Source organism: Mesitornis unicolor, unplaced genomic scaffold (genome assembly GCF_000695765.1).
Source record: "Mesitornis unicolor isolate BGI_N332 unplaced genomic scaffold, ASM69576v1 scaffold8782, whole genome shotgun sequence".
NCBI lineage: Eukaryota > Metazoa > Chordata > Aves > Mesitornithiformes > Mesitornithidae > Mesitornis > Mesitornis unicolor.
In genome coordinates, this window is record NW_010167099.1 from 11,639 (window position 1) to 24,238 (window position 12,600).

The window sequence follows — 12,600 nt, forward strand, 5'->3', positions numbered from 1 at the left end:
AGACTGTTTTAGACTGGAGAAAAAAGGGACTTGAAAAGCTGAATCTGTTTAGTTTATCAAAAGGTAGATTCAGAAGTGATGGTTCTCAGTGTGTTCAAGGCAAAAAAGTGGAGGTACTAATGAACCCTTTAAGAGAGAAAGCCATAGCCATAAACTGTTTGAAACTGAAGCTAGATAAATTCAAGGAAGTAATAAAGTATGACTTTTCTTAACAGTAAAGGTAATTAACCTTTAGTTTAATAATGGTACAAGCAGCACAAAGTAGAAGTAGTGAATTCCCAGTATTATAAATCTTTAAACTGGATACTGCATAGATGATTTGCTTTAGGTAAATGCAAGTTTCTGGGTCTGGGTGAAGCTGCACGGCTTATTCTAAGAGATTTGACAGGATCATCTAGTTTTTAACTCAACAGATTTACAGCAATAGAAGAAAAGAACAGCATCATCTATTGCTGCCAGTAACATCTGCATAACTCCTCTTTGCTGAGGTGACAGATTATAAACCACTCTTGTATCTGAAACGTCAAAAGCATCCAGTAATTAAGGCAAACTAAAGCTCCAGCCTTTCTCGGCCACCCAGACAACTTACTCAGAGATGTGTACAAAGATGTCAGGCCCTCCATCTGCAGGGGTAATGAAGCCATGGCCTTTGGAGCGACAGAAGCATTTACAGACACCTTTGTAAATGGGACCCTCCGATGCCCTCACGGTTCTGCAAAAGAAAGCACACAAAGAGCAGCTCAATGCTAAGCACGGATGTGACAGCTTCCAGGTGTGTCAGACAGAGCACACTAAGCAAATGAGCACAATGGTCCAAATATGCACTCCCAGCGAGTAAACTCCTCTGCAGCAACTGCTTAATACTCACTTGAATATACTGCACATGTTTTGCCTGTAGCCTTTACAGGAGATAAAGATGAAGATGTTTGCTAGCATTTTAATCCCTCAGTTGCTATCCTGAATCCATCTGCAGTATCACCCTGCCAATTTTTTTTTGTAGGCTCTATACTAAATGTAAGCACCTTATATACATCATGAGTTCAAGAGTACCAGCGTACACCTAGGTGCTGTATGCACTTTCACAAAACACTGTGTGCATGTAGTATCATGAGAATGCAGTGCATAAAAGACATGTGTGCATACATACACACACCCTGCCAGACTAGGATGTGAAGCCAACATTTCACCTCCAAATGACTCTGGCAGGCTATGAAGCCTAACTGACCAAGGCTCAAGACTGATCTTCTCCACTATCATGGGACCTGTATTTCAAATCAAGACAGACTGGAAGGCAAACCTTTAGGATGACTTACAGCCATCAAGAAAAACAACATGTATGGACTATGACCCATCTTGAAAAGTGCATGATTGAATCGTTTTCCCCATCAAATATGCAGAGTTGAATCCACAAGGATCAAACACACTTAAATACTTTAATTAATGAAGCCAATTACCAATTTAGCTGTATTACAGGGTATAACAGAGGAGTTGCTGGACCAGGACCTTCTCATGCTGTGACCATCCAGTAGGTTGCTTCCACGTTGGACGAGGATGTTGATGCAATTATTCAAAGTCAGTAAGTGATTGTGTTGCCATTTGGTTACCTGCATCATGGCAATTTTGATGTTACTCTCCCAAATGTTTAAAGTTTAAGTCTAAATAAAATCTTTTTAAAATGTGGTAACAGCTCTGCTCCTCAAGTCAAACTAACAGTAAAGAAATACAGTTGAAAGTGTTAAAGAAAGAAGAAATCTCCATTAAATTGCTTCATTTCCAGCTCTGTAAAGCAGTCAGTGCACCTGACCCTACAAGTGCTTGTTACACAGAAAAGCACTCAGTGCTCTAAAACACCCATTGAAGTTCAATTGCATCTTTTCAAAGAGATAAAGCACTGGGGTATAAGGCCCCACACTTGCAATGAACCAAAATTAAATAATCCCACTGAATAAGTCACTGCCTGTTACATTCATCTTTTCCAGACAACTGGGGGGTCAGAGCTTACCAAGAGTTCCTCTTATTTAAAGAGGACACACAAAAAAAATAATAAAAATTTAGACCTATTTTGATTTTTCATGGCAAACAAATACAGCAACATTCCTACACTAATTAAAGAACTCTGGAAGCCAAATAAATTCTTTCATTTTGTAAGAACCCAACTAGGATTAAGAGCTGAGAAGAATGACAAAGAGTTCATTATTAACAGAGCACTGAGGCAAGCTGGCTTGGACTGGCTTTTCAAGGGCAAACCCAATTATCGAATCAATTACGTTCCTCTTAGCAATCTACTTCCATTACAAAGTTTAGGGCATTTGAAGGCCTTTGGAACTGACAACATATGAATTTTTCTGCTGCTGCTGCTGTTCTTTTTCACCTCATTTTGAATACAAAAGTAATAATACAAAGCATTGACGCTATTAAAGTCCACGTTGATAACTCTCAAAGAAAAGAGCTGGGTAAGACTGCAAGAAGGAAAAAGGGAAAAGCATGGCAACTAGATTAAGCAGCACAAAATAAGCTAGCTGTGGGTTCGAGATCTTGCTTCCACAGTGTTTCCCTTAGCATTGCCAAGGGCTCCTTTACACAGAAGTAATTGCAAGACTGGGGCAGAAGTGCAATGGATTGGCTTCACGTTATACCCTCAGACCCCGATTCAAAGGCCACAGAGATAAACAAAGAAGCCCACATTGCACTCTGCAGGTCAGCACCTCACTGGGAGGCCCATCACAGGCACAGGGAATTTTCTGCAATGGCCAAACCTTGCAACAGTATCCCATCCTCTGCTGCTGTGCTGCAGAAGAGTCTCCTTTGGGCAGGAGGTTCCCAGGAGTGTGCAAGGCACCACAGGGCCAGAGGAAACCTCAGGGAAAGCTAGCTCTGCTGTAAGACCACTACCTCAAATAACTTCAAATAGCAACAAACCTCATATTTTATGGAAAATCTTGTATAATATTAGAGAATCAGAGAGATCAGGGTTCATACCTCGAAAACCAACAGGATTCTTTTACAGGTCTATCTGAGCAATCTTAAGATGGAGATATGAAAGCTGAATAGGAATATAAGCCCTCTGAAAAGTCACAGGCTCATGGACCATCCCTAAATTCACAGAATCACAGAACGTTAGGGATTGGAAGAGACCTCAAAAGCTCATCCAGTCCAATCCCCCTGCTGGAGCAGGAACACCCAGATGAGGTTACACAGGAAGGCGTCCAGGCGGGTTTTGAATGTCTCCAGAGAAGGAGACTCCACAACCTCTCTGGGCAGCCTGTTCCAGTGCTCTATCACCCTCACTGAGAAGAAGTTTCTTCTCAAATTGAAGTGGAACCTCCTGTGATCCAGTTTGTGTCTGTTACCCCTTGTCTTATCATTGTTTGTCACCGAGAAGAGCCTGGCTCCATCCTTGTGACACTCACCCTTTATATATTCATAAACATGAATGAGGTCTCCCCTCAGTCTCCTCTTCTGCAAACTAAAGAGACCCAGCTCCCTCAGCCGCTCCTCATAAGGGCTTGTGTAACACGGCTGATGGTAGCACAGATGTCAGCAGTGAAAGAATTTAAACCTCCAGTGAGGTCTGGTCCAGTGCTTCAGAAGAGAGATCGTGCCAAAGGAGGAGGTGGAGCTGATAAACACCAACAGGAACTGGTCCCGAGAGCCATAACCCAGTGTTTGAAATGAAGCAAAACTTCAGACAAGAAACTGTTTTGAAAAATCTCTGTGCTTTTTTCCTATCCTGTAAAACTCTGGTCCTAAAGAGTGGAAAAGACTTTGAACATCCTTTACGCAAACAAAGCACTGAAAAACTACAGGTAATTTGGACTAGAAGTACAGTGTCATCAGAATTCATTGGACAAGAGATAACAGTAAAATACCAAAACATCTTCCAGCTACAACTGCCCTTCCCGCCCCACCCTCCTAGTGGGCTGATCATTCTGCCCAGTGCCAGCTGCTTGGTTGCGCCTACGAAATGCAGGTTCCCCAGTACTCACGCTGAAAACGTCCTAGTGCGCCGGGTGGGCAGTGGACTGGGGATGAGGTACCCTCTCATGGGTGATGGGGAGCGATCTCTGGCCCTGCGGTTTTCAGGCAGATGGAGAGAACTGGGTGAGGGTGGAGAGGGGGGGGACTGCTGCGAGGCAGAAGAAGTGGGCTGAGAAGACATTCCTGATGCCTGGGAAAAACCTAGAGAGAGGAAGAGGTCTGACTTAGCCCAAAATGGGAATTGTCATACAAATCACAAATTCTTCAGCTGATGATTTTGTTAAAACATGACTCACTTCCTGCAGACGTACACATAGACACAGTTGCACCAAAAGCTCTTGCTCTGCGTCAGTGAGTTGTTGTTTTTTTTTCAAGTTTACTTATTTTTAAATCTCACAGCTTTCGTAAGCCGTACTAGGAAGTTCCACAGTAAACAGATTACTACACAACTAACACGTACTTGCTTACTCTACCTCACTCCCAAGCACTGGGCTCCTGAAGCAGAGCCCAGCCCCAACACGAGGTATTGGTGTGCCCTACGTGGCTCCCAGATAGATGGGGTTTGACACTGACAGCACAGAGGAGCCTCCTGCATCTGCACACGGACACACGTTACAAGAAAGAAACACTAGAAGAAGAAATGCTGAAGTGAAGACTGCAACTCCCCTGTTAGAGGTGTTTTGCTGTGCAATCACCAATGCTAACTTCACTGCTGCGGCTCAGCTATTAGCACAGCTCTGCCAGAGCTCGCAACACCTTCAGCTTGAGTGCAAGAAGAAAATCATGGGTGCTCCTTAATTCACTTCAGAGTCAGACAGTTAATCTTCTCTGCCAAGGACAGGAACGCAGACAAAGCTGGGAGGCAGTGGCTGACCACGGGGAGGTGACCCCTGCAGCCTGCAGAGACCTGGCAGAACCAGCAGTCTCTGCTGGTAGCTCCAAGTCTGCCACAATCTCCCAGCAAGCAGGAAGCCAACAGTCTGCATTTGCATTCAGACTCCCAGCAGCTCATGTCAGATTTGCTCTTACATTCCACAGCAGAGGAGGGAGAAGGTCCCTTTCTCAGCACACCAACAGCAAGACATCTCATCACACAACAAGGAAAACTCACACAATCCACAAAAAGAGAGGGACAGATAAGAAACAGCAGCACTTTTACATATATAAATGCCTGGCTTACAGGTACAGCAGTGACAGAAAGAGCAGCGATCAACCAGCACTGCTCTGGTATTACTGTGCAAGTCTGCGTCCACACTGGAAGGGGAATAAGGTGTACAAAAATAACCAGTAACTCACCACACTCTTACTTAAGAAAATCTAAAAATATCCAGATGCATTAGCAAAAAGTTTGGCGATCTGGGTCAAGAAAATATCATGAAGGTGAGAAAAGCTGCCTTTAAGATGTATAGTTTCACTGAACTGAAATCTCTCATATCCATTGTGCACCCTCCCTTTGACACCCACGCTCCTCAGCCCATGAATTATGGAGTGGATCCTTCACATGACATCTGAGAGATGCAGCCTTCTTGTCAATGACAAATTCCCATTATTTCTTCTTGAAACTAAGGACTAAAATTAAAAAGTATTCTTAAGAATGAAGTCACCAGGGAACAAAGGCTTTTGTGTTTAATTGCTCAGGTGCTGAGAAGGTAGAAGTGGATAGTCATGTTCCCTCCTGCACCAGCTTGAGCTTTTCACACTGTTCTCAAGAGCAACAACTCAGCTGAATAGAAAACCACAGCTTTACGGATGGCATTTGCCACCTATGAGCTAATGCCCTGTCCAGCATCGTGGCACAGGGTTCAGCTTGAGGCTGAGATGATGACACCAAAGGGACAAGATTGTCCAAACTTCCTCTTCCTCCAAAGAGACCTGCCGTGCTGGCTGGTACTGAGGAAATCTCGACAGATTTTGAAAGACCTCTCCTTCGGGTGCCTTGCTTTCAAGGAATGCGTGTTTGACATAGCAGGGCTATAACTCTAATAGGCCACTGGAAAAATAAGAGCAAACAATTAAAACCTCATTGTGATAACTCAGCACACGTGGTCTGGCCTTTGCACAAGTGAGAACGCGGCTTTCAGAATCAAATGCTTTCTCTCCTAATCTAAATATAAACCAGCTGGTCAGGTGACAAGCAAAATGCAGAGCTTTTCATGCATCCACAGCAATACAATCCAGCCAACCACAAAGTACTGCCCGTCCCCTTCCTCAAACAACAGCAGACAGGCAAGAGAATTCTCCCTTCTTTCTTTAAAACACAGCTGAACTACAAAAAGATATTTACAAAGAAAGAAGACTAAATGGAGTTAGAAATGTGCTACCGCATGTTATTGTTCCCATTTAAGTTATTTTTGTGCTCTCTGCTCTGGAAACATAAATAAAACGGTGATGTAGAACAACTTTCAGTGCCGTTTCACTGTACAAATACCCTTTTTGTTGTCTGCCCACGGCCAAAGTAGATGAATGGCCTCAACTCACATAATTTCTATTACACAAGTCCTAAATCACGATGAGAGCTGATACACAAACGCACGCAGCTGGAGGCAGCCAGGAGCAGCTACGCTCAACTTCACACCCGCTCAGCTCAGGAGAGGAGGGGGATGCAAACAAACAGCAATAGCAAGCCTGCGGCTACACTACAGCTCAGCAAGAGTCTATGTTGGCACGTACGTTGTTTCACGGCATGTGCAAGTGCACTGGCACACGTGTTTGCCTCTTGGGCTTCTCCAACAATCATAAGAATCGGATGCAATGAAAAGGATTGGACGCTGAATTACCAAGTTTTACTGTGTGCTCTGCATGCAGCGGGATGGCAGCAGCTCCTGCCTCCAGCTTGCTCAGTGCAGAAGATCTTCACCTCTACCTTTTCAAAGACAAAGGTGGAGTGTAGCTATGTCAGTTTGTTCAGGTGTGGCCACTGTCTTGACATTGTTCATACAGAGATTAGCTCATTTCCAGTGGCAGCATTCTTGAAGGAGCAGAAATGCTACTCCCACTTGTAAGCGCAGCTGAAGGGACGCCAAGGCCAGGCAGTGCTCACGCAGGAAGCCTACAGCAAAACCCCAGCCCTCCTCTTTGCACAAGTTTTGCCTTCCAAGCGCAGTTACTGGCAATCTTCAAAGATGCTTTTCAGATGTTATCCTGGGTTCTGAGCTGACCCTTTGCAAATCAAGAGCCACCCTTGGGAGCAGACAGCTGCCTACCAGCCCTTCCTCAGCAGCCACAAATGCCTTCTCTTTGTGACAAGCTGAACAAATCTACTTTCTTACATCTCTCACGAGCCCACCACCTCCCATCCTGTTTCCATTAGTTTTCCCTTGTCCCTCCAGCCCAGCCACAACTCTCCCCTTTCCGATGGCGAGGAGGACACCACACAAACCCCAGACAGCGCTAATGGAGCACCAGGCATCCCGTCTGCTGTGCCTTGTGAAGGCAGCCAGCCCCTCCATAGCCGCCAGCCACAGCTACAGAAATCCGAGCAGCACAAGATTCCAGCTAGGATGGAGACGAGCAACGATGCAGACACCATCTCTCTTCTGCTTGAGCCAGCAAAATATTTGCCTTCAGGTTTTAACAGAATGAACAGAACATGACGCAAGGTGGTGACATTTTCAGGCTTCATAGGAAACTTTAACTAGGTGCCATCTTACCCTTACATATGCCCATATTTCAACATGCATCATTTATCTTTCACCAATGTGGGGTTTTAATATTTTGACTGTAGAGATGCATCAAACTGAAATATAAATAAATCACAGAAGCATCATGGGAAGAACAGACTAATTTAACATTTCAAGGTTAAAAAATATATGCATTTTGCCATACATTTTCAGAACAATTGGCCAACGTGTACACAAAGGGACCCCAAAATGTCATCTCTAACGGGTGATGTACAAAGCACTGAATGCAATACATATTGGAAAAATCTCCAAAATTCTCCATAAAATACTGTCAAAAAACCTACTGAAGTAATTGAGGTTGGGGGTAAGTGCTACCATCATTTCCCTATATATCTATACATCCTTTTTCTGTTTAAGCCTACCCCACACCTCTCAAAATACCCTAAAAACAGCGGTTTGGGGGATGTTATCCATTCTGACCAGCACAATGCTACCATGGAAATCTAGTTTCACTTTTAATTAAAGGAAATGCCTGAAAAAAAAAGTCAAAACAGGGCACTGTGACAGACTCCAAGAAATCTCAGCTGCATTTCTTTCCTTCTCTAAGGAAGCCCTGCAGATAATCCTCCGAGCTCTGACTGATCCTCTGCTGACAGCCATGAGCTCTTCTCAGCAGGAGAAAAACAAGGCTCCCTGGCATACAGTGAGTACCACAGAGACCAATTCTGCTCCAGAGCACCCCTTCCCAACAGTACGTTCCTTGTCCTTGTCCTGGTTTGAGCTAAACAGAACTACTTTTCTATTTAGTGATTTTACTTTTCCGTTCACTCTGTTCTAAGTGGCTGAACTTGCTGAAACCAGCAGCATGATTTCCCAGACAGTGTGCACTGCTACAAGGGATCATCACAAGGCCACTGTCTCACCATGGCTGCCATGTCTGCACCTACAGTGGGAGCAGACCCAATACTGACCAACAAGGTATTGCATCCCACACACGCCACACTCAGTGGAAAGCTGAGGGATCATGAGGGTCTCGACCCTTCCATCTTGGACCCTTCCTTCCATCTCCATCCCTTCCCTCCTGCTCTGATCCTTCAATGGCCAAGGTCTGAGCAGACCCTGCTGGTTTGTCTGCCTCTGATCCTGATTCCTGTGTTCCTGCATCAGCTCCCACTGCTGCTGAGTTCAGTCTGGGACTTTTCCAGTGCCCTGCTCTGCAGAAATTGGGGGAGGGTGGGGGGAAGATTTTATATCGGTTGTATTTATATTTGTACATATCTGTATGTATTTCATTATTTTCCCTTTTACATTATTATCCTGTAGTATTATTGTTTAATTAAACCTGGTAGTTTTATTTTCCAACCCGTAAAGTCTCTCTCCCTTATTCTCTTTTCCCTTCTGGGGAGGGTAGAGGTATTAATAGAGAACGTCTGGCCAGGATTTAGTGGCCAGCCCTTCCTAAACCACAGCAGTCCTCAACTGCTGAAAGACCAGAGGCACCAGGACCCTCTGCTCCCTGCACCACCTTGTCCTGATGGAGAGGAACCAGGGGTGCTTGGCTCCTAAGGGTGCCCCCAGTTCTTCTAAAGCAGCTCCCTGGCACCCAAGCACTCACCCTGAGCACTAGCCCACAGTACTGCTCCCACCTGCACTTCCTGGCACTCAGAGCAGACCTTGCTTCACACAAGGATCTCAGCGCTGCAGAGCATCACAGCACCCCTCCTGCGTCACAGAGTTAGGCACTTACAAAGCGCACACAATTACGAAACGGCTGGTTCACAAAGCTTCCTCTTCCAGCTTAGTTCGCATGACTAATTTTCCACAATTAATACTGGTATTTCAATTAACACTGAAACTCAGAGGAGTTGCAACATGCATATGATGTGTCAATGCAAAGGATTACGGTATAAACATTACGCTCTCAGAGGCTGCAGAGGAGCGCCCACATACTGTAGGGATTTGGCAGTTAGTGGAGACCAGGACATTGCCCAGTTGTCCCCATGTCCAATAAAAGCCTAATTATAAGGTAAGCAAAGTACTACAAGGAAAATTACTATTGCTTGTCTGCGCATACAAATTAATTTGGATTAAAACAGGGTTGAGCTTAAGCAGCAACATTTATTTCCAAGTAGTCTCAGCAGTGAACACCCTTTCCCCAAACACTGTGGCAGCCCCTCTGCTCCTCTAGCGAGCAGTTTGCTGTGTCTGAAAGCAGTGCTGTCTGAGCAGCACAAACCAGCCCTGCACAACAGAGACCACAGAAAGGGGTGGGAGGGGAATTAAGTCAGCAGCGCCCTATGAAGCATGTTGGTAAAGGTAAGGACATTTTACAGTCCAGTATTTCCTACTATTCATGTAAGCTGCCAGATGCACTTAAAAAATATATTTAGGTTAAGGAACAGAGTGGAGAGTTAAGATTAAGTACATTTCAACTGGTTTATGGTTATACTGAAGGACAGATGCTGATAGTCAGTGGTTCATTCTATGAAAAACAGAGGAATCAAGACTTTCTCTCACTGGAAATCCACTATTTGCTGTGATTGATGCTGCCTAAACTTCTTGCTCCCGATTGCCCAGAACTGAGTTAGTCAGAGTCCTTCACCTGGAAGCAAACACAGGAGGCCATAATCACCTGTAGTGTGTTGGCTGCCACAAGTGATAGCGTTCACTGGGATCTGCCTATGTGAGGAGGACCATGTTTCATCCTATACCTTGTTGAAAAGCATTTTGGTGGGAGCAGTACACAACAGCACCCAGTGGTAAGGTAATTTCCCTGGGACGATGCTAGGCAGCAGTCACCTAACTGGGAACAGCACAGAGCTGTCTTGAGACCAGCACACCTCCCCTCACGCTCTCTCATAACACAAGTCCAAGACTCCAGCCTGCTTCCAAAACCTCACTCTTTCTGTTTAAAGAGCAGACTGAGAGAGATGGAGATCTCTCCTCAGCTCATGACCAGCCTGGACAAGCAATGACAGGTCCTAGACAAGCATCCTCCTCTGGGAGTTCTTCTCAAGCAGAGATGAGGACGATGGTGATAATTAGTACATACTAATCAGGTGCAAGTGCTGCTCAGTGACTTAAGTTCCTGTGCACATATATTATTGGCTAACGTCATCAAGTATTTAAATGTCTGTCACCTGCAATGCCATTCACTTTGCTTTGGTTATCTCTGGTACAAACCAGAAAGTCCACAACAAGGCAGGGACTGCAGTAAGGGAGAGGATTCCCAAGAGCACCCACCATGTGCATGCTATCAGGGCTGCAGGCACAAGGCCATGAGAACAGTATGAGAAAGGCATGGAAACAGCAAGGAGAAAGTGCTGTCGCAGTGGCTGTGGGAAACCCTGCCTTATAAGCGTGGGAGAAGTTTGCAGTGCTGTGTAGAGAGGGCCCATAGCATTGTCAAGGCTAAGGCTGGAACAGCCCAAGCCGTGCTCTGTGCCACAGCTGCCATCTGCACAGCGTTAGCCTGTCCTGTGCACTGCAACCCACTCCTGTGGGGTGAGCACGAGCAGCTCCAACACCAAGCCACATTGTACAGTGGAGATGTAACCTTACCTGAAATGTAACCCCACCACAAGTCTAAAGATTGTGTGTAGCTTTATTTCCTTGCTCATGCAAATCCACAGGTGACAGAGCATCACACTTGAAGTAAGTCTGGAAGACAGACCTGCACATCAACCCTTGCACTGCCTGTGCCTGGGCAGAACACAGCAGCCTCCCATATGGTGAGACCAGGTGGGAGTCACCAAGGTGGGGACGAGCTGTTATACTCATCCACATGCTGCTGGGGCAGGTAACGGACCAGACCTGAGCCAGCCCAAGGCACAGCTGCAGGCAGATCCTGAATCATCACTCCTGGACTAGCACAGTGATGATGCTGAGCCAGCACAAGACTAGGCTGTGATGCCAGGCATCTTGCCTTGATTTCAGCCTGTCAAGTGCTTTCTGCATCAACTGCCAGTCCACAAGCCTGGTTGTTTCTGTAGCAGCACATTGACACTGTGTTGCAGTACTGCCCAGCTGCTTGCAAAATCACTGCCAGCAACACCCGCACTGCCAGAACCAGAGCAGAAGCTCATATGCCAACTCCCAAAGCCCTGCTCCAAGCACACTTTCCCTGGAGCCAAGTACACAACACGTCACCTCCAGCAGCAAGTGTTGGTTTCCCCAGATGCAAGTTAGTCTTTACATGTCCCAGACAGACTGTAAGGGACTGGGAAGTGTGAAGGGAGACCAGAAAAGGACTTCTACAGTGAAACAGGATGGAAAAAAAAAATCAGGATGACTTTACTCAGTCTGAAACTGGTAGCCAGATGGAGCTGCCTAGGTCGGAGTTAGGTATAAGGTGAGTACACGGTGGTGCTTACCCTCAAGATCTTTCCAGCACCCTGGATGTATGGTTTAAATAAGTGCCAAACTAAACATTGCACGGTGGTATTTAATAATCTCCTATGAGTTTTTTCAGGCCCCTCCCAAGTTCATGATCTTTTAGCACTCACAGTATCCTGTGGCAAGGAGTCCCACACATTAACTGTCAGTGGAAATAAACAAAACTCCTTCAAGTGGTCAGTGAGGAGTAGCCCTTTTTACAGAGAAATTAGGAAAGAATATTGAGATCAAAAGACAGAGCACAGCAAATAAGGTAAGAAAAAGAAAAAAGTGCATAATGTGCAAGGGACCAAACGGGGAACTACAAACTTCCTTCTGGGTTTCCTCCATTCCTCTCCCCACCCCCCCAGGCTTTAAATTTCTAAGTACAAAAGAAAAACCTTATGCCTTTTTAAAGTTATTTCTAAATCACTCCCATTTTGTCACTTAAATGGCTGTCATTACTCCTTATTAGACAACAAACCCCACTAGTATCAAATATTTCTAAACATTTAGCTTGTCAACAAGTTGGCTGGTTTTGGCCAGAAACCAGCTATTATCTATTCAGTGTTTTATGGTCTCCAGCACAGAACCATTGTACTGATCATTCCAGACTCCTGCTCCCTTC

General features: G+C 45.3%; 1 protein-coding gene across 1 annotated transcript; it reads right to left on the reverse strand.

Annotated features, from left to right (window-relative positions):
• Positions 1 to 585: 585 nt before the first annotated feature.
• On the reverse strand, positions 586 to 4,159 carry LOC104536047 (calcium-regulated heat stable protein 1-like). The gene is made up of 2 exons (XM_010178567.1): positions 3,987 to 4,159; positions 586 to 712 (listed from the first exon to the last, which is right to left on the reverse strand). Exons 1-2 carry the CDS (start codon positions 4,157 to 4,159, stop codon positions 586 to 588), a joined length of 300 nt encoding a protein of 99 aa, XP_010176869.1.
• Between the last annotated feature and the right edge of the window lie 8,441 nt (positions 4,160 to 12,600).

Coding starts and splice junctions, on each gene's coding strand:
- LOC104536047 (XM_010178567.1), bottom strand. CDS start 4,159: ATGTCTTCTCAGCCCACTTCTTCTGCCTCGCAGCAGTCCCCCCCCTCT. Junction 713..3,986: donor CGCACTAGGACGTTTTCAGC/GTGAGTACTGGG, acceptor TTTCTTTTGCAG/AACCGTGAGGGCATCGGAGG.